The sequence below is a fragment of the Mus pahari genome, chromosome 1 (genome assembly GCF_900095145.1).
Source record: "Mus pahari chromosome 1, PAHARI_EIJ_v1.1, whole genome shotgun sequence".
NCBI lineage: Eukaryota > Metazoa > Chordata > Mammalia > Rodentia > Muridae > Mus > Mus pahari.
The window spans coordinates 166,984,077-167,006,055 of record NC_034590.1 but is presented as its reverse complement, the minus strand read 5'-3'; the positions used below and the strand labels follow the sequence as shown (position 1 = coordinate 167,006,055).

Below are 21,979 nucleotides of genomic sequence, written 5' to 3'. Positions count from 1 at the left end.
GGCAGGTTCCAGCACTGCCCACCAGCGCCTCCCGAGTTCAGGGACCACTGAGCAGTTAGCTCTCTTCCTTTCAGCTCCCTTTTCAGTAATTTTTAATAGAGGGAAAAGGCATAAAACATGGGAAGAGTAACTTCCGACCACAGCTAAGGATGGGAAAAGCATCACCAAGTAGTGTCGCTTCTCCATGGCATGTCAGGGAAGAAAAACGTCGTCCTAGAAGATCCCAAAAGAGCATCTCAAGTCACTTGGTTTACAGCGTCCTATAAAACCATAACTCTTCCAGAGAAAAGGGGCTAGCCAGTTGCTTAGAAGACCTAGCTACCATCTTGCACATGAAAACAGTTAAGGTGTAAGTTACAGAAGGTCTGAAATAAGGAATGGTCTCTTGGAGTCAGCAACCAGCAATGGTGACCAGGCTGGGTACATAAAAGCCAAGGGCTGTTGTGTCCAAGCCTGTGGCCACAGTTCATGGAAGTATAGGAAGATCCTTCAAGGGAAGAGTCCTAGGAGAGCCTTCTGTCAAGAATGGTTGAGAAGGAGCAAAGACATCCGCTCCCACTTTGGAGGTAGGAAAGAAAGCTGAAGTGGGATAACAGACAAGACAGGGATGGGTGGGAGCGACCTGGGAGAAAGAAAAATGACCGGGGCTGCCTTCAAGAAGTTTCCAACTTGATTGGAAAGACAGGCCCCTGGCAGCATGAAAGAATGCAGGTTGCTCTCAAGATAGGTCATACATCTCATGAGGAGGGATGGATGTGAGCCAGTAGTCACAGGACTGAACCTGCTTTAGGCATTTCTATCAGCATTGGGCAGGTGTGATGGCCACCACGGAGGTAGACAGGGCTGGAGGTGGGCAGGAAAGCTAGCTGTCATCACCACTGAGTTAGGGGACCCTGATACCAGGCCACTTCTCAGTAGAAACAGGACCTGGCATAGAGTAATAAAAGTGCTTCTTCTGTTAACCATGGCCGAGACAAGGCTTGAGAGCCACACAGGCACAGGGGAACCTGGAGGCCAAAGATGAGTGTTTCTCTTGAATCAAGCCCTTGTTCTCAGAGGGCACATGGCGGGGACTTTGCACAGACCTAACACATGGCAGGTTTATGTATGTAACTGTGCTGGTTCATCATCACTGTCATGATTAGCAAAGAGTTGGCAGGGGACACGGTGGTTCTGTCACCAATCCCAAGCAGAACTAGTGGGGAATGTGGGGAACCTTTTTTTGTCTCTGGCCACAGAAGTACAACAGTAAGCTAGGTGTAAGACTTACTAACTCTCTCTCTCCCTCTTCATCTTAGATGCTCCCGTTAAAGATAACGTTAACCAAGCCTGAGCTCACTGACTGCTGCCGATACTCCTATATCATTCTCTCCTCAGACAATTGGGTTGTTTCCCCCACCCAGACAACACTTTCCAGTAGTGTGCTAAAGTAGGAGTTGGAGAGAGGGGACAACAAATGAAAGCTTTAGATGCCACCTGGCTTTAGGAGGGGGGTGGAAGTTCTTTCTATTAGGCCATGACCTTGACTACATTAACAAGTAGGTTCCTAGAAACTGCATGACCAACTCTCTATCCAGGTTGGTCTGTTCCCAAGTGAGGAGGCATATCATAGTCAAATATGCAGAAGGCAGGGTCTACCTACTGCCCCACACTACCTGTCAATACCTGGACCCCTTACAACAAAGGGCTTCTCGTCAACACCTGTGTCTCTCGAACCTTGGACTCCAGGGTCCTTTCTCCCCACAGCATATTCTTCCCACCGCTGGGGTGGAGCACTATATGCTACTCATCTTTAGAGTACTCTGAAACTTTTGCACCCAGTCTGGGATAAGACCACTTAAAAACCACCAGACATGGTACACATGGTAGAACAAAATAGAGCCCATCAACCAGAGGACCAGATTTCTAGAAGGGTTGGCTGGTCCTCACACTCAGAGTAAAGCTCTCACAGATACTACCTCTGTTATGCCAGTGCCTTTAGGATGATTCCTGTGCCGGATTCTCACAGAGAGTGAGACACTTAAGGAGGGCAGGGGTGTAGCCTGCTTCTCTGACCTGGCAGAGAGTGTCTCTCCCTTCCTTCCTTCTTCCCTCCACCTCCTCAGTCTCCTTCATTTCTGCCTCCATAAAATCCAGGCATGTGCTATGTCTGTCCTGTAGGGTTATGAAGACTGCATGAGACTGCTCACTCAAGGCACCCTGCACAGTGGCAGGCCCACACTCAATACAAAGGGACTTGGCAAAATGCAATCTGTACAATATAAAGGATGCTGTGGTTAACCACTAGGCTAACACCTTCCCATTAGACTCATAAAGGGGAAAATGCAGCCTTGGAAGGAAGTCATCACCCAGATACGGGAGCATGGATGATCTATGACCACTCTACCCAAGTCACACACCCTTCTTAAAAATGTGGTATTTAACAAATGTATTTGAAGAGCTCATGAAAAACAACAACAACAACAACAACAATAACAACACCTCACTGTACTATGCCAATGACAGGGGGTGCCATGGAGGATCTAGCAATTAAAAACAAAACAAAACAAAACTCGGAGATAAACGAGTCCTTCTAGAGTCAGTGAAACCGTGTAAAGTATGAACTAATGCAGTGAGAGGTTTCCAAGCAGTTAGGGTCTCCCCATCCCCTCAGCCCCCAGGAACTCTCACTTCTTTAAGATCTTCAGGTATTCTGTTCACTCTAGACACTGGGAGAAAAGGTACTGGGGACAGTCACAGTGGAGCATCATGGGAACTAAACTAAAACAACAGTTAACACTGAGGGGGAACAGGGATTAAAATGCCAGAAACATTTTTACACACACCCCCCTTTACCTTTTCCAAACCCAGTGTCCTGTAGTATCTGCTTTACTGAGGTCTCTGAACAAGGACCTGGGCTACAAACTCTAGGGAAGCTGACTCACATTCGAGGTCATGGTCCTGACAGTCAAGACAGCTCAGTGAAGAGCCTCTTACCAGAATCTAACTCCTTCAGAACAGGACAAAGCAAGCTATGCACGTCTATGCTACCACACACAAACACAAACACAAAAAAAACAAAACACAATAAACAAAATAGAATCCAAATGCCCATAAATATACTCCATGTAATTCACTACCACCAGAAACTCCCCCATGTATGGCTTGCTGGTCCCAGAGCAAGACAGGGACCAGCCAATGGCTATACTGAAACCCTGTCACCATCCCAGGCAGCTCAGATCCAGCCCTGCTTCCCAGAGCACAGATGTGTACTAATGGTCACCCGTCACACTCACTCAGCGCAACCATTACAAAGCACACCTGTGACTGGCTGGCCTCTATTTGTTCCACAGAATAGGTGAACAAGGATGCCTCACACACCTTCATAGAGAGATGTTTCCAAACCCTGTGGCGTCTCCCCTTGCTCCACCGCCCTAATTAATGCACAGCTACTTTTGAAATGTCTGTAGGCCAGAATTACTGGGAGCAGGAACTGCTATGTTGATGGAGCGAGCGAGAGGCAATCTGTGAGGTCAGCCCGTGTCTACCTTTCCTAGACACGGTTGCTTGGGGACTGAGAGGAAATCAGTCACCAAATGCAAAGCCAGTGGTGTCCCCAGCCCCCCTGGCCCCACCAGGCTTCTTCCAGAGGGGCTTTGCAGCATTGAGACTCATTAGAGGAAGTAGGAACAAACAAGGCTTTGAATAGGCTGCCTCTGCTTTCCAGATACAACCAGGCCCCAGCAGAATGTTGGTGACAAAATGTTGTCTGTGGTTAGTGCTGGGCTCACAAGAAACCAAAGAAAATAAACAGATGATATACAATCCTGAGCTCACTAAAGCAAGCAAACAATGTACAAATAAAGGAACTCAAACTCCTCCTCCGACTTCTGGTCACTGGGGCTTTATGCTTTCTACCTGGACAGACTCACAACCTCTCCAGGCGAGGCCCTCCTCATTGCCTTCATTAAACTCCATGGGTGTGAGCGCTGAATAGTTAAATTATAAAGAAAAGATACTTCAATGGCCCTCAGAGCACACAAAGCCTCCCTACCCACAGGAGTATTTATCCAGCTACAGTAGGGGGAGTGACCCTGAGGCTGACCTTTGACCTCTCAAGAACCCTTAGTTTAGTGTTCAGCAACTTGACCATTGCCAGGCATCCGGACACCCTCCAATCCTGCTCAGAAATCAAGACCTCAACAAGTGGAAGGCAAACATTCTTCTGAACCCCTCCACTGGCCACCCTCTGAGGCCACTGCTCAACCACCTATAACTGGAGTAAGCCTAAAGGGACTGGAAGCTCACCATTCACCTCTGCAACCTGTTAGTCAAAGACAGCAGAAACAAACAGAGCCTCTTCTTCAATGCTCCACCCTGCCCCTTCCTGCTGCAGGAGCAAAATGGGGCCAAAGAGAGCCTTTATGGAGCCCCAGCACAACAAAAGGCACAATACAGAAGCAGTTGTCAGCCCTGTCCTCTCTGTGTGGCTCCCAGAGACAGGCCAGGGTTCCACAGGACCCTGCTGCCCCAGAGCACTCCAGGTTTACATACCCATGCAAAAAGGGCTCACTAGTGTAGTAACCATTTTCCTGTCTACTTTTGGCTGTTAAGCCCAGTAGAGACAGGTTATACATGCCTTTATACATGCCTTTGTTCATGCCAGTGCTGGTGAGGGGGAGGGGCTGGGATGAGAAGGAGGAGGGGGTGCTGTTTCCAGTCATCAACAACTCTTTGGCAGTCCCACTAATCCTGGTTTTCTTCAGGCCTTGCAACAGAAGGCAGTTGGACAGCCAGTCAGTGTAACTCTGCTGTCCCAACGAGTGGCAACCAAACACAGAGCACTACTACGCCAGTTTTATGAAAGGTTACTGGGAAATGCACTCGCTGGCTCATCCCGACTCAGCTGGCCAGCATCTCGCATCCTTCCAGTCCCTTATATCTACCACGGAAAGGTTGGCCTTCTTCATTCTACATGGGCTTCTTCAGAACCCTTCAGATTTCACCTCAGACATGAGAATCCCAGCCAGGGCACAGCCAGTAATGTGGCCAGGCTGGTTTCATAAGCTGAATGTTGGTTTTTTTGTTTGTTTGTTTATTTGTTTGTTTTTAGCTTGAGGGGCTTTGTACACTGTATTGTATGCCAGGCCACAGCACTGCTATTGAACGTAAGAAATGAAGGAGGGACGATTTCTTGGAGTTTGAGTTTCTCATGGAGAAACAGGTGGAGAGAGATCTGCCTGAGATGCAGAAGAGAAAAGCATCCACACTGCACAACCTGCATGCCGGGTCAAGTGTTGTGCCAAGTACCCACCAGGAGGCAAAGTTGCATCTTCTACAACTGAGATCCGAAGTGTTATTTGTTCCATAAATCATCATTCTATCTGTGTCTCTGTCTCTCTCCATATCCAATTAGACAGCAAGAAGAGGAATTGTGAAGATTTTCTCCCACTGTCTATAAGATTCTGCCGACTCATAGTTTCTCATGGACTCATAGGCATCAAAATTCTCCTTAACAAGGAAATGACTGGATAAGGAAGGCAGAGAGAAGGGATGTGTGCAGTCTGCTTCCACGCAGTCTCACATAAGTGCAAACATGCAGTGCTAGCTCAAATGATCCTCGGTCCTTAGCCTCTGTCGGAAGGGAGGGGCCTACCTACACTTCAACCAGCCACCAGCTAACACTCCAAAGACAGCTGGTCTCAATAGCCAAGAGCCTAGAAGGTCAATTCAGCAATTCTTGGTGACTTTTATGGAATGCCTGAAAAGGAGACAGGGAGCAATGGTGTTGGGATGCGCAAACAAAGGGGGAAACGTCAAACCTAGAAAATAGAGCTGTGTTTCAGGTGTTTGGCTTTGTGCAAACTGTAGCCCAGGTCCAAGCCAGCAAAGCAATGCTTCCACAGGCTCACAAACACTCACTCCCCGTTAAGTTAAGTTCATTAAACATAATTTATTACCACTTATTCTCATTTATTTTCCAGTAAAAAAGAAAACATCACTGTGCTTCCCCCAGCAAACCCTTAAAACATTTGCACACTTAAGTTTTGGCCCAGTGGTCCAGGGTAGATTTCCAGAGTTTTTCCCCCCTGCCTTCCTCTCCCCAGTAACTCCAAACTTAACACTAGATCAGTAAAGGGGTGCACAGGCACTGTGGGGGTCTGTGGACTGTTCTAGTCCTTCACGAGCCACTTCACCCTTAAGTAATTTCCCAGGAATTTTCAACCTCCACCTCCCGCCAAATATTTCTCTACTACTTGGGTATTAAATGATTATCGTTAGCATAATCAATCTTGCTGAGCGTCTGGGTGTGTGGAGAATGTTTGGGAACTGGGTAAGAGGATACAGCTGTTTCTAGAAAAGCCAGGAATAAATCTAACCTATTCCAAATGAAGCCCTCCCAACGCTCCAATGTGAAACAACTTTAAAATACAATAACGATTTCCAGGCCACAGGTCCCAAACACAACAACCCCAAGACCTGGGGTTCCTGAATACAATGGAAAGGAAATCACCCATTTTGATCGAGAATAAATTTTAAGTACATAATGGTTAATACATCCTGGAAAGTTTAAGAAAAGCAAGGAACAAAATCTGACAGCACCTTCTGCATTTACTTACAGGCGACAGCTGACTGAAAATGCCTTTTGCTGCATACAGCTTCCACATCAGGGCCTAACTTAAGAGTTTAAATGTGTGTTTAAAATATTTTGCTTGCTCCATAGAGCTCAAGAAGCCATTATTTCCTTCAGAAAGAAGTATATTTTCTTCCTGGGAAATAGCAAGCATGTAAGCCTAGAGGAGGAAGAAGATTTCATCCACATGACTTAACAAACACAAACCCAGACTCTACGATTCAGGAAGAGTTTGCGCACACATCACATATAGAAATAAGACAAATGGAGGTGTCGGAGCCATTTTGCCCTGCTAATGTCTCAAACTTCAGCATCCTTTCCTATAAATGGCAAACATCATCATTTCCTATAAAGGGCATATAGAATGGAAAAATGACCCAGAGTCGCCAGGGACCAAGCAGAAGCAACCGACGTGGCTGTTCTCTGATTACAGGCTGATGTGGGGGAAGACTGTGTGGATGAGCAATAGTCAATTTTTTGAGTCCTTCAATGTGGGTAAAAGAATGCAATTGGAGGGCATAGCAGGATTTCACAATATTTTGCAGTGCTGCAGAAGGGGTAAAATTCCATAGCACAGCTCAGTCAGGCTCCCTACCAACTCCAAAGCACCAAGGGAGATTTCCCTCAGAAGACAAGTCTGCCATCCTGGCTGCTTCCAGAAAAAATGTCTGTACACAAGAGCAAACGGCTATAATGTCTGTATCACCGGGGCTGAAACTCTACTTCTGAAAAGCGAGCCCTTTCTCACAAGACCTCACTCAGAATTGAAGTTACCCCTCTCTTGAGTCACAGAACAACATAGTTCTAAGTCATTTCTGCAAACAAGGGACAGGATATTTCAGGAATCTTGACCCTATAGGAAGGTCTAGGTGGGAAATTTACAACACAACTCACACAGTATCAGCCAGCACCCTGTCCCTGAAAGTCTTACCAGTTTTCAGAACTAAGCTGAACTAAAAAGCAATAAAGAGGTTTACAGAGGTTATTGCCTTATGCTCCACTTCAAAGAGCTATCTACAGAGTTGGCTTTTAATATGACAATGCTTTTTAACACAGCCATTTTCACAGTCTACATAATGCTTCGTTTCTCTCCAAAACCAAAGCCAACCAAACAAACAAACAAAAAAATCCTTTTTTTTTTTTCCCAATCTGATCTGGTCAATCTCTCCATAAGTATTTGGCCATTCAACAGCAAAATATAATTATAGTAATTATAAAGATAATTTAAAAATTGCCTGCAGATTCAAGAAAATGTCCTCACGGTTTATGGCAGATCATAGGGTATCCTAGCCCTCAAGTGCTGGGAAGGATAAAGTGTAACCTAGCCCCCAAGTGCTGGGAAGGATACAGTGTAACCTAGTCCCCAGATCCAAGCTGCAAAAGATACTGTTCATTGTCAACAGGAGCTGTCCTCGGTCCCACCATCAGCTTTCCAAAATAGCTTTTGATTAAATTTGGAAAACACAACGGCTAGCAGCAATACCAGGGCCTGGAAAAGCCAACATCTAAATTTGGAGACTGAAAATAAAAACAACCTAAGACAGAGCAACAGGAAGTTAGCATTAAATATGAAACTAATACATTCAGTGACCCAGCTCCTGGAGAGGCACGGTCCCCTGCCAGGGCAAGGTCTCTCTCCTTCCCCTCTGCCTATGGTAGAAGTCCTCTGTGGTGGGTGAAACTATAATCACTTGCTATGGTCTGTAAGAACTGGGATGAAAGTCAGACTTTCTCTCCTCCCCATCTTCTTTTAACCCTTTCTCCTCTCCCCCAAAAGGATACAGCAAAATCCTGTAGGGATAGGGCACAGCCTGCACTGACCATTCATTCTTGTTTTGTCCCCCTTTCTGTTGTCTAAGGTTTTTTTTTTTCTTATCTTTTAAAGACGAAAAGGAAGCACAAGTCTCATGGTCCTGACCACGAGTGTGGACACACACACACACACACACACACACACACACACACCACTACTCACCCAGCAATTCAAATTGAGGTGCCAAGCGCCCAACTGCTGCAAGAGAGAGACCCCAGGGGCCACTGTTCCTCCCTTCCCACTCAAATCCTCCATTCCCACTAACACCGCATCCCTGGGGTACATAATAGCTCTGTCTTGCCCTCTCTCCACTCTAAAAAGAAAAAGAAAAAAGAAAAGAAAGAGAAAAAGAAAAAAAAAACTTTCTCTGTACCTTCAAGATGGGACTGGGCCAGCTTTTTTCTTTCTCCCTCCCAGTTTCTCTCGGTTTTCTTTTCCTCTCACCCCCACCTCCCTTTATACAGCTCACTTAAAGAGCTGAAAAAATGCATCTTAAAAGCCGAGCGATGCCTTTCTAGATCTCTGGCTGGACACACTTACTTGCACTGCATCTGGTTGCTTTTCGGGACCTTCCCCTACACACCCTCTCTTAAAAAAAAAATGTTAAAAAAATTTAAAACAGTTATCTAATTCAGCTGGCTGAAGCTTCAATTTAAATATTTTTTTAAATGTAAAAACCCCTCTAGTTCCTAATCTTTACTACTCTATGGCCCATAAAGGAAGGAGGGGGAAGGCCCATTTCCCTCAACCTGCTCAGGGCACCTAAGAAAAGTCCCCCTCCCTCACCTTGGGTGGCAGGGACAGAGCTAAGAGTAGCAAAGAAATTACGGTCAGCCATGAGGGAAATGATGAACCAGTGTAGCAGGCAGGCACTTTATCTGCAAGATTGTCAAATCCCTCAAAACAAATTTCTTAGGGAGAGGGCTGCAATGGGAGAGAGGGAGGGAGGAAGAAAGTATATTTTCTTGTCACAGTGACACGGAATTGACACCTTGCGAGGCCCTGCCTGCCACTCTGCACACCCGCTCTTCCTTCCCAGAGTTTGAGGCTGACCGATTTTCAGGTGACCTCCTTGCAAGCAGGGGAAAGTAGGCTTCCAATACCCAGGGGCACTGCAGGCCAGGCCTCTGGCTAGCTGACTGCCTTAGCTGGTGGGTAGATGTGCTTTCTCCAAGGAAGAGGAAAAGGAGAGAGAAGCAGAGAAGTAGGAAGATAGGGATATCCACTCAACTTACTTTTCCTGGGGTTTTCATAGGATCCAGGGCCAGGTACATTGGTGTGGGTTTAACCTAATTTGAGTTGAGACCCTCAGATAGAACAGGGCCTAAAAAAGTCCCTGTGGCACACAGGAGGGGAGTGCGGTGGGTGGCTGCCCAGGGAGGCGTTGAGTCACACGGCAGAATATCTAACGGACTCAACTCCAGAATCAGCTCATGCTCTTCAAAAGCAAACAGGCAGCTCTAGTCTGCAAACAGTTAGGAAACCATTCTAGGTTTGTCTGGCTTAAAAGCAAGACTAGTGGCCACCTAGATTTGGTACCCTAGACTCAGGACACCTAATTTTAACAAAGGAGTTTTTTCCTCTATTGCATGGACTGCCGGACTGGCCAGCTGTTTATCTTCAAGGCCACAGGACTGTTTTTAGAGTGTAGGTCTTTAAGCGAGCTGCTAATACATGGTGCAAGTTAATCCCCCTTACCCGCACCCCCTCCCCCCAAGGAATCAAGGGCTAGAAGGGCTTAGGGCCAACAAAAAAATAGGACTTCTTCATTTTTCTACCCCTTTGCTTGAAAAATACTACTTTGTGGCCCCTTTCTGGACTTATCTAGCCTTCCTGCACAAGTGTGGAGCAGCAATCTTTAAGGCCCTTAATACCAAAACAAAACCCTGCCATTTCCCTTTACACAGCAGTAACAAAAGCAACGAGCTTCCAGTTTGACAAGTAAAAAGCCCCAACCACACAGCCCCCTAATTGCCTTCCCTCCCTCTATTCACCAAGACCACCACACTCCCGGCAGCTGCTTTTGTGGCTCCCGCAATTTCTTAAGTAAACTGCAAGTTCTCTATCCGCTGATGGACAGGCCCTGATCACCCAGAGACAATCTGTCGGAAAGTGCTGCAAACGCCACTGGCAGCGTGGGCTAAGAATTTACTTCCCAGCTTTCTGGAAAGACAAGGGAAAAGGAAACTGGGAGAGGGCTAACCCAGTTACAGCCTCCCCCCCCCCCTTAAAATGAAAAGGGGTAACGTCTCTTAAAGCTCTTCAAACTAAGAACGTCTCCTAAGAAACTCCTTCGAGGTGAGTTGCTGTCCTGTGGCACTGTCTAGAATTCATTCCTTAAGTCCCCTGACTTGTCAGGTACACACCCAAACATCGAACATTCCATTTAAAAAAAAAAAACAAACAAACCGAAAAGCTAAAGACAGTTGCAAAGTTGGGATTATCAAGTGGGTGGGATGAGAAAAGAAAAGAAATAATAAAAGTTGCTCAAACCAGAAACAGAGAGTACTTTTTAGCATGGCATTGGATAAAAACCTGTGTAGAAGGGAAGCAGGGACCAGAGACTGTCTGCTCACACCCCAGGAGCCCCATCTCCATGCAAAACTCGTTTTGTTGTGTTAAATACAGAGGTTTAAGATGCCAGATCAGGGAAGTTATAAGGACAGGAAACCAACTTTGGACGATTGGATAGACACGTCTAAATAGAAAACATGTATCTACATGTATCTATAGGAAAGCTGTGTCTACCTACTGCTCCCAAACACACATATTCAGACAGGAAAAGGCAAAAGTGCACTTCAACTACACACAGCTGGAAAGGAGGGGGGCTGGGGAGGGTGGAGGTGGCCACGTTAAGATGGTGAGTGAAAAGGATGGATGCCCTCCAAGTGCAGACACTTCCAAATTAAACAAAATAGTATAAAACGAAAAGGTACCCCTCTTTCTCCCCTTCCTCCCTTCCTTTTTTCCCTTTCTCTTCTTCTTCCTTTTCCTTCTTTAACCTTTGTTATTGTTGTTTTAAAGGAGACTAAACCAAATCGACTCGGTCCATCAGGACCTTTGAGTCAGCGTGCATCAATCTTAAAGTTACAGTGCAGTGACAGTGGGCATGACCTCGGCTGAAGAGGGAGCATGCAAGGCTGGACACTCAGGCTCATCGCTTACCATCTAGGGGTCGCCGCGCTGTCCTTGCCGCCGCCGGCTCGCAGGCATGCTGCCGCGCGGATGGCCCAGGCCCGCTGGAGGGCAGCACCCGCCCTGCAGCCCGCACAGAGCCCGCAGCTCCCAGGAGCAGCCTGCAGCAGCAGTGCCGCGCGGGATACTCAGGCACAGTTCCATTCACAGGGAAGCGCACAATAACCGGGATCTCCCCCGGTCGGTTCCACAACAATCCACCCCCCAAAAGAGGGAGGGGGCATTTATATATATATATATATAAGGCAGGGCTTTTTCACTCTTCTCTTTCCCCCCCAACCCAGCATTCAATCAAAAGAACAAAGCCCGATATTTTGTTTGCCGACTTGGCAAGCATAAAAGCAATTTCAATAATCCGAGTGAGTTCACCTAAGTTGGTGAAAGTAACGCTCTGCAGATCTACGGATCTACGGTGAAATTACGCTTTAATAGCTATCTGATGCCATTCAGAAAAGGACGGGGAGTAAGCTAGCTGAATTTAGATAAAGTTGGAGGACCACTTCACCCCGAAGCTCCCCCCCACCCGAAAGAATCCTATAAAATTCTTGACAACATTCAGATCTTAATTAACTCAATGAATTCTACTCTTTGTGGGGGAGGGAATACAAAAAAAAAAAAACAAAATAGATTATTAAAAACACTTGTATGTTAGAGAATTCACAAGGATACACTATATAACATTTTTCATGACTAACTTTAAAAGAGAAAGAAAAAAAAAAAAACACTCCCAAAACTTGTGGATGTGTTTCTTTAAAGCAAATTGTCCTAACACATATTAAACCACGGCTGCGCATCTTCTAAGCATAGTAGGAAAAAATGACTATTGATCTTCAAATAGCGATAATTGAAAAGATCAAAAAGATTAAACAAAATCAAGAATGTGCTGACTTACCATGCTATGCTTTTTTTGTTGCAACTTTGTAGAAATTTCACTCAAAGAAACTGCATCAGAGGTGTCAAATATTTTAGCGGACTGTGATCGTATTATTTCCGCGGCCCTGCCTTCCAATGCTTCAGAACTTTCTCCCTTTCTCTTTTTTGTTTGTGGTACCTAGCTTTTTGCTATAGACTTTAAAAGCCTTCAGCTCAGCAAACCAGCACAAATTATCTTGCCACCTTGCGCAGCTCTGATGCTTTGGCCGCTAACTTTGGAAGGCCCTTTACTACTGCATCAAAATTAGCATTGTCAAAGCAGTTAATGAATATTAATACTGTATTTGTCATTGGAGCTGGTCCGTTGCTGAACTCCAAGTCACCCATCAGGGACAAGATTAAGAACACAATTATTTCTGACTGACAGGGACCAAATCTGCTAGAATTTTTTTTTTTAACAATTCGGGGGGAAAAAACCCCCAATATCATCATCTTAAGGTATCTCCCAAGAGACTGGGAGCCAGATTAATACGCTTTTAATGAAGTAGAGATCATTATGTATGAAGGGAAAAAAAGAGAAAAGATGTACTATTCAAGCTATTTAGTTATGGTGGAAGCTAAAGTTAAAAAAAAAAAAAATGCAGACAGCGTATCTTTCTCGACAGCTGTCCAGATTTTACTCATACTGTTCTAAAGAAAAAGACTTTCCCCCCTGAAATCTTTTCCTTTTTTAAAAAAAGAACAGAGAATGAGCAGTTCGTCCCATCTGGGATAATTTTCCACTTCTTCACTTTTACTGTGGCGGCTCAGGAAAGACAGCACGGTAAATAATTCTACACAAATCTGACAAGAGACACCTTCATCAGCCTAGCTTCTTCTGCCCTTATTCCCCAGATTCCGAATCCTGTCTCTCTCACTTTATTCAGGATAAACCATTACATTACAGAAACTCTGAAGTTCCCTTCCACAGTGACACCTTCCCACACCAGCACCCAACAAACAACCGAGTCAGAGAATGCCCCTGGCGCCCACCGCCACCTCAGACCCCAAAATGCTGTTAAGAATCAGTTCCCACCATGTTCCTTAAGAGCCTGACTAATCTGGGGTGCACACACACAGTGGAAATGAAAGTTTTGCCAGAAATGGTAAACAGCACCTTCATGAAGTGCACACTCGGCCGAGCGAGCGGCAAGTGGCTCAGGAGATCACAACCATACAGCCCTTTCTCTACAAACAAGCAAAAGACCTGATTCAGAGGAATTAAGGGTTAAAAACCTGCAGCTTACCTGATATAACCAGCTTATTTGAATTCACCCAAATCATTTCAACATCTATGTCTCTCTGCCATGCGGACTGACAGGGTGCATAAAGAAATTATACAGCTAGACAGACACACATGTAGCAATTTCTTAGGGTTTTAGAAAGGACCAGCCTCACTGGTTTGCTTCGAGATGGTATTTCCACCACCACCCCCCTTTTCTTTTTTAAATGTGGTAAAAGGGATAAAATGACAGATGTGATGGTTAATCTACCCAAAGAATCGCGGGGGTCTAGGTAAAGCCACCCTGGCCACTGAGCTAATCTTCAACACCCACTGACCACCCCACCAGCCTTCTAATGCCATTATCAACCCTTAGATGAACATTCTAAATTAGAGTTTTGTTCGAAAAGGGTGTGAATCTGACCTTCGATGCTGGGAGGCCTGCGTTGAACATCAGATGGCAAAGTTCTTATTGCACAATTTAAAAAAAAAAAAAAAAAGGTTTCTACTTTCTTATGATTCACATCTTTGAACTCTGTCTTTACAGCCTTCCCTTTCACCAAAAAAAAAAAAAAAACAAGCACCCTTGCATCCCTCCTCTGTCAGTGGCTACCAGTCTCATCTCTGGCACATACTCCACAACTGTTTATGTTTATCCCATTAGAAGGATCGAAGCAAAATCACCAAAAACAAAGAAAACTAGCAAACACACGTACGAGCATGCTACTTTGCTCCAACTTCTCGCCTTCTCTCTTTCAGCTTGGCAGACCTTTATCTACATGTTTCTTTATGTCTAACAAGTCTTTGGAATGGATCATCAAAATGCACCACCTTCCTAAGTGGGGAGAACTGAGACAAAATGTTGGGGGCTGGGGGACTGGTGACATAGTTCTGTAAAGAACCCCATCATTCGTTCGCTCGAAAAGACATTAAGCCAGGCTATGATGAAGGGAAGGGATTCAGACCTATTCTAAATAATTGTTTGTTTGTTTTTTTAAGCAAATTAAATTTGGTCTTGTAACAAACTAAGAAATGCTTATCTATTATACACTCAATAGATAGCCCCAATGTCACTTTAAAAATAGATGCATATCATATCCCTGTGATGTGAGCCTACTTTTGAAACCACAAATAGATTGTTCTTTTCTCTTCCCCATACTATGCCATAAAAAACTATGAATGGACTTTATGCAATAAAATATGAGAGCCTGAAACACCGACTTGGAAAGACCCGTTCATGCATTGCTCATGATCTATATCGAATGGAGACTTATGCAAACACAGCCATGCGTGGATCTCACTACAGATTTTTACAAGTGCAGACTAGCTTCCAAACAACCTGAGATGTCTAAATTAAGGAGCCCTTGCTGTATCGGTCCTCAGCTCCTGCGACTGCGGCCGGAGCCTGCCTTTTCATGGCCGTGCTCACATTCTTAATCTGCATCCTTGTGTGCTCTGTACCGGAGTTGCTAATAGGCAGCCTTCCCTGCCTCTCCCGGCTTCCCCAGCACGACCGCATCAGCACTAGTATCAAATTAACTCTCCGACTTTGAAACTTATTGATCTGCTATTAAGACACCAGTGAACTTGATGAAATGAGTGCTGTAGGTGCAGTCATGACTTCAAAGTCTAGCACAGCCACATAAAGCAAGCGCCTTTGATCCTAACTCCGATCTACTGAGGGTTTAAGGCCCACTTCTCCCTAAGCTACCCTTCACTCTCATCACGTCTGATGTCTCACCAACTAGTGACTTGATAATGTTAATAATGCAAATTTTACAAATGATTTTTACAATGGCAAAATTAATTATATGAACTGCTGCTTTTTGCAGCCGGGGTCTCTGCTCTCGTCTCTCCTATAACATAACGACCTTTAGGTAAAGGTAAAGGGTGATTACGGTAACTCAGGGGAGGCCTGGCCCTGGGTGCTTCTGGACAGTCCTTCACTGTGTTCCCTCACCTTTCCTTTTTGCACATAAATATAATTTACTAAAAATGTCCCTGATAGTCCCAATGCCACCTTTCCCTTTTAGCTGTCATCTCCTTGTTAATAACTACGTTAGAACGGAAGCAGCTGTGGTTACTATGTGCCTATCATGGTCAATACAAAATTCCTTTATATTTATGTAGGAATTTTTGTGAAATCACAAATCTACAAAGTTGTAGGATTTCAGGCAATTCCAATTAGGAATTACCTGAGGTGACATCTCAGGCAAGACTGGGAATGTGGTGCACATACTCTGTGAAATGGCACTTTCAAAATACCTCCTCATGTGAGCTGTCTCAACAACTTTGAATCTAAAAGTGATTTTTTTTTTTCACGGCCAAGGAATACGTATTTAGGCATAGATTCATTTTTGCAAATTAATAGCAATTATTTTAATCACAGAAAATCAAAGTAAGGATCACATCCAGATGTATTAATATTAATTCTGTTTATGTTATTATACTGCAGGTTAAAAAAATAATCTGATATATAGCCAGAAGAGGAAAGTGTAAGGTTCCTGATATCTGAGTAAAGAAAGAATAAATATAACAGAAAACAAATCCTTTGCCAAGAGAGTTCTTTGTATGTTGATTTTGGACAGAAGAACACATGTACTTTCTAGTAAAACACACTCTATAATCAGGAGTCATAGCTGACCCATTCATTAATAGCATGTTATATAGCATTTGAGTTTTGGTTATTCTGAATCTATTAATTATAGGAAGAAACTAATAGATGTGTTTTTCCCAATCAATATGGCAATATGTGCTCCCCATTTCAAACAAGAGGGCTGTCCCTACCCCATTGCAAAAGATAATGGGAGTTTAAAAGGGTATAATCTTAATACTTGTCTTCCATCGTGCGTGCACGCGTACACACGAATGTTGGGGGTGTAAATCCAATTAGTTGGTTTTGCAGTGTTTCTCAAATCACGAAATGTTGGTGGTGGAAGGGACTGAGTTGGTGCCCCCCTGCTCACCCCCCCCCGTCATAGTCACTTAATCTACTTGCAATTCTAAAGAAGTCAACACTTGATTGTGACAACGTTCAAAAGACTTTCCTCTGCCACTAGCACAGTAAAAAAACTTTCACCAATTAGTGCAGGAAAAAAGGAGGGAAAGCCAGAGTGCTGGCTCAAAGAGCCAGGCCTCGCGGCAAACCTGTCATGTTGAGAGGATTGATCAACGGGACGGCAATTTCTAATGGCATGTTGTCATGAAAAGTCAGCCACAGGGAGCCACCTGCTTTGCTCCTCACAGTCAGCCAGGAAAGGAAGGAAGAAGGAAGGGAGGAAGGAAGGAAGGAAGAAGGCGGGAGGGGGAGAGGAGGGGAAAGTCCCTCCATTCTGACCCCCGCCAATTCCCTTTTGCTAACGATTTAGGTAAAGGTATCATTTTTCCTTCAGTAGAAACCTGCCAAGCTCACAGTCATATTGCCAGGGCTGGAAGACTACAATGCCTTCCTTTACACCACTGTCCTCCTCCTCCTCCTCCTCCTCCTCCTCCCGTCTTTGCAGAGAGAGTGAGCAGCATCCTTTATTTTGTTACCACCGCCTCACCCCACTGTCAGACAGTACTGCTTAGACCTGAAGACTATGGTGGTTTTAAGTCAATGAGAAGATTCCAGACTTTAAAAAAAAAAAAAAATCCTAATTTGAAAGATTCTAGAAGATAAAAAGGATGCCATGGAAGGCATAGTGAGACATCAGTGAACGCTCCTATTGGTTCCACCCAGGGAGTGGTGTAGATGACACTCCTGAAGCTAAGGCTCTGTGCATCATGGGCTCGTCTACTGTGCCATCCATGATCCTAAAATGAGCACGTGCTGAGTTTGCTGGACATTTTCTTGCACTGGATGTAACTCAATGTCTACAACAACCTCCATATACCTTTGAATATGGAGGATGGTTTGACTCTGAGGGGCCGCTAGGAGGCCTAGGATATTAGGTTTCCCTGGTATCCAAGACTGCTTACCGACCACTCCACAGAAAAAGACATCTTCTCTTCCTCCAAATGTCCTACTCAATGGCTCCCTAGTCATTTCAAATGTCATTGTATGTGCTACAAGATAGTCTTTCCAGTACCATCCCCCCCAAAATGTCAAACTATGGAAGGGGTCTAGAGGGACTCAGTGCCAGCTTGTGACATTCACAAAACTTCTTTCTGTTGACTTGATCTTGAGGTTGCTCTGGTTGTGTCCCATAAAACTAATAAACAGCACAAAGGGGTAACTTCTCTATCTTTCTCTCCAGAAGGATGGCCCATAATATGCATCCTTGTGGCCTACAGTCCCTGGTAATTTTCATACTTTCGATACTCACAAATACACTACCCCCTCAATCTACTTTGAACAAAAGAAAAAAAAAAGTCAAATAAAAGTTAAAGAACTTTTAAGTTCATGAAACCAAACCCCACTTGGCATGCAAATCACGTACTGTAACCTTTTATTGGCGGAGCCTCTGGTCTCATCAGTCGATGAAATTCTCAGCCCGCGGCAACAGCTTAGCCGAGGGACACAGACCAATGAGAAAATATTCATTGTGTTAGCATTTCAAATGGCGAGAAAGGAGGAAGAAGCGCTAACTGATCACTGCCCGTGGAATTAATTGGATATTCCAAGAATAATGTCTCTCACTGAAGATCCTTGGAGGCCGAGCGCTGGTCGAGACCACATTTTGTGCGGCGCCTTCAAAAAGAGACCGCTTGGGGGTACTGGACATATTAGGGTTTTAGCGCATTTCCCTGAAGGCCAGAAGATAATCAGATGCACTGAACCAAACTCAACTAATCCAATCCATAATTATACGTACAGCTCCAATAAACTTTGTCACTTTCCTAGAAAATTAAACTATTACATTGAAACCTCAATAAATAATAATAAAATTAAAACCTTAAGGGGAACCATGGCCAAAATGATTCCCTCTGCCCCTCAAGAGCAGAGACATGTGGCTCAGAACCTTATTCTTTTTCTGCCTTCTGTTGTGTTCAAGGACTGATCTTACTGCCAACAGGGTCTCTTTATTCAGGGGAGGATTTACGTTTGGGCTTTTCTTGCACATAACCCAAGCATCTACAATGACCCTGACCGATATTAGTATGTCCTTCCCTAAGACATATCTTAATCTAACCTTTCTAAGACTCCTTTGCTTTCAAACTCAAAACAGCATAAAAAATAAGCATTGTTGGGGGCACCAGGAGCCTGATGAAGGGCCTAACGTGGTCTGCAGCAACAGCCCCCTGGAAAAGCAGCTGCGAGAGAAACTAAATAACCATCGGAGACCAAAAGGTAAGGGGGGAAAAATGAGATTAGGAACTTTCCCAAATGTCCCATCTCTCCTATCGACCACTGGCCTAGCGTGAGGTGTCAATTTTGACTCCAAAGAGAGCACACGAATTCGCAGTGGTCCCATTATGCGGTCTCTGCTCTCATTGTAAATTCTGTCAACGAAGTCAATCTTATTAACTTCCGCACTGGTTCACACATGACATTTTCTTCAATTTTCTTGCTGACATCAAAAACATCAATTAGCAGCCCGAAAATAGGAAGGAAGGAATGACGGCGCCTGATAACGTCGACTATTTGAAGCCAAGGGTAAATCTATTCTCCAGTTCTGAATGCGTTCATTACAATTGCATTTTCAAAGAAGACCTCCAAATAGCAAAGAAAATTAAATTTATCATCTAGAAATGCCTAGAAATTGTTTTTTTAATCCTATGTCTATCTCTCCATCCCAGAGCGTAATACAAAGTATAACAATTGAGTTTTATGATAACATGCCATAACTCTAATAGAAAGTTTATAAAATATGCAGCCTGGATCACCCTTACTATCAAAAACCAACTACAAGGCTTAGCAACAAACTTCCCTGGCAGAACGCAATCTCTCCTGGAAGAGTTGATCCCTTGTCTTGTTTGTCCTTATGGTTAAGGCAGCCGTATGGGTAAATAAACACACACACACACACACACACACACACACACACCACTGCAGATAGTCAACTGGTTGGAAGTTTTTTAAAATTAAAATGGTAACCACTGTCCATAGCCCCAAATTCAAGAGGTTTTGTCGAAATAATTGGCACATCTTCCCTATAAAACTAACAAGGCCCATCAACCTACCTGACTAAGAAACAGATATTCAAATAAAATCTCAACTGCCCCTACTGACTCCCTCAACTTGTAACAAGTCCAAACCAGCCAGAGCCGGGACAGAACAATTGTTCTTCATCTCTCATGCACAATCTACTAAACGTCACCAATTCTGCTCCCAGTGAATTCTTCCTTCAAAGATCAAATAAGTACATATCAAGCACTCTTCCCTCACTGGATAATTAAAACACTGTTAGTAAAGCCAGAGCTGCTTAGCAGAGCTAAGGACAGTCAGAGTGGTTGGGAGTAAAAACATTACAGCTTCAAACAATAAAACAACAACAACAACAACAACAAAAAAAAACCAACAACTACCAAACAAACAAAACCCCTTGCTTTGTATGTATAGAGTCTTAGGAGACAACCATATATTTATCTTATTATTTATGGAGAGCTGGGGGCAGAGAATATATGTCCCGGCTGATGTGCCCACTTTGTGTGTGGTGTAGCATCTCCCAGGGAGGGAACTGCCTGGACTTAGGTGGCTGTCCCGGATGCCGCCTCAGACGGATTCGTGGCAGAGGAGAAAGAGCAGCTACGCCCTGGTAAACAGATCGCATTCCTGCGGCCCATTGAGTTTTTGATCTTTTGACATTTTTTTAGTTGTTTCTATTCCCTTCCTTGTTTCTCCTTCAGTGTCACAAAAGACAAAAATGTCTGAACAATCCAGGGCAGAGCTATCTATTAGCTGTCACAGCAACGTTTTCCCGGCATTGACTAAGCGCGTTTGTACCACAAAGAATGCCGAGCACTGGTAAGATGAAAAATTATATCATTTTTTTTCCTGAAATAGGGATAATCATATTTCAATACCCTTGCCCTTTCTTAACCAACCAAAGCATACTAGAGAATGGAGAAAATACATTGTACCCATTTCTGTAATTTCTGTTACATTAGCTGCACTTGTTTGGAGGAGAGGGAGAAAGAAAAGAAGAGAGAGAGGAAAGAGAGAGGGAGGAAGGGAGGGAGGGAGGGAGAGAGAGAGAGAGAGAGAGAGAGAGAGAGAGAGAGAGAGAGAGAGAGAATAAGAACCCCTTCAAGGGATGTACTAACATATTTCAGACTACAGGATCTGAAGTGAAGCGCATCTTCCTGATTATATTTTCCCCTCAGAACTGTTGTCATAGTGTAAGAACAGCATTAATAAAAGAAACAATTTGCTATACTTAGGAATGAAAGACTATAAAAGAATGAGCTGGGGTCTCTCACGTTATTTGTCCCCTCCTCCCCCAAAGACAAGCATTTCTCCCTGCAAAGCAGTTACGCGGTGGGTCTAAAGTACGGCCAATCTCACCTTCTGTAAAAACTAAAATCTGAAAATTATCCATCCACTGAGCAGTGTCCTGGCAGGAATTCTCCAGATGCCATCTCAGAGGTCTGCGTAAGCTTCTGCCCTGATTGCGTGAACTCCTGGACACCCAGGAGTTTGGGGTTAAAACTCAAACACACCCATTCTGCACACTTTCCTTCAAAACAAATAATCAATGATTTGGAAACAAGAAGGCTAACTACATTTCTGTGAGAAGACGCATGATATTCTTCTAAATGGTCAGGGGCAGCAGTTACCTGCAGAGTTCTGTATGTAATAAAAATGTGCTTGCTTTAAAAATCTGCTTATCTAGACCTCTACTTATTTGGAAACCTATTTTAGGAAATTACACTTTGCCCCCTAATAAAGGGGGTGAGGCACTCAAATAAATGGCATTCACATAGAAAAAGAAATACCTAAAAAGAGCCCCTTTGGTTTAGAGTGACTATCCAATAAGCTCCTCAGTAACAGTTGAAGGGCATCTGCTGTCACTTGTCTTCCTTACACAGGTAGTCGCTCGACAGCCAATGGTCTATGTTTAGTTTTCTATCACACTCTGGACAGATTTGAACATTCTCGGATAGCACTGTGTATCTGCACATATATGGGGAATATTAATTATGCATAATCTTTAGACGGCAAGTCTTCATATTCAGGGTGCACAAAGCCTTATGATGTTTTTAACAGTTGTGTGCAGTAACCCACTGATAGAGCATTAAATAGGCAATTTTCAAATATAGGGATCAAAGCAGCAAGCACAAGAACAGATCTGTCAACTCC

General features: G+C 44.2%; 1 protein-coding gene across 33 annotated transcripts in view; it reads right to left on the bottom strand.

Moving 5' to 3' along the window:
* Positions 1-21,979, bottom strand: part of Tcf7l2 (transcription factor 7 like 2) — a 190,792-nt gene that overhangs the window by 25,391 nt on the left and 143,422 nt on the right. The window contains exon 1 of one of the 33 annotated variants that reach the window (XM_029536777.1): positions 8,589-8,711. The exons of the other annotated variants lie outside the window; for them this stretch is intronic. Within the exon in view, the coding sequence (XP_029392637.1) occupies positions 8,589-8,711 (123 nt within the window). Of the gene's footprint in view, positions 1-8,588; positions 8,712-21,979 lie in introns of those variants that run through there. 33 annotated transcript variants of the gene reach the window in all.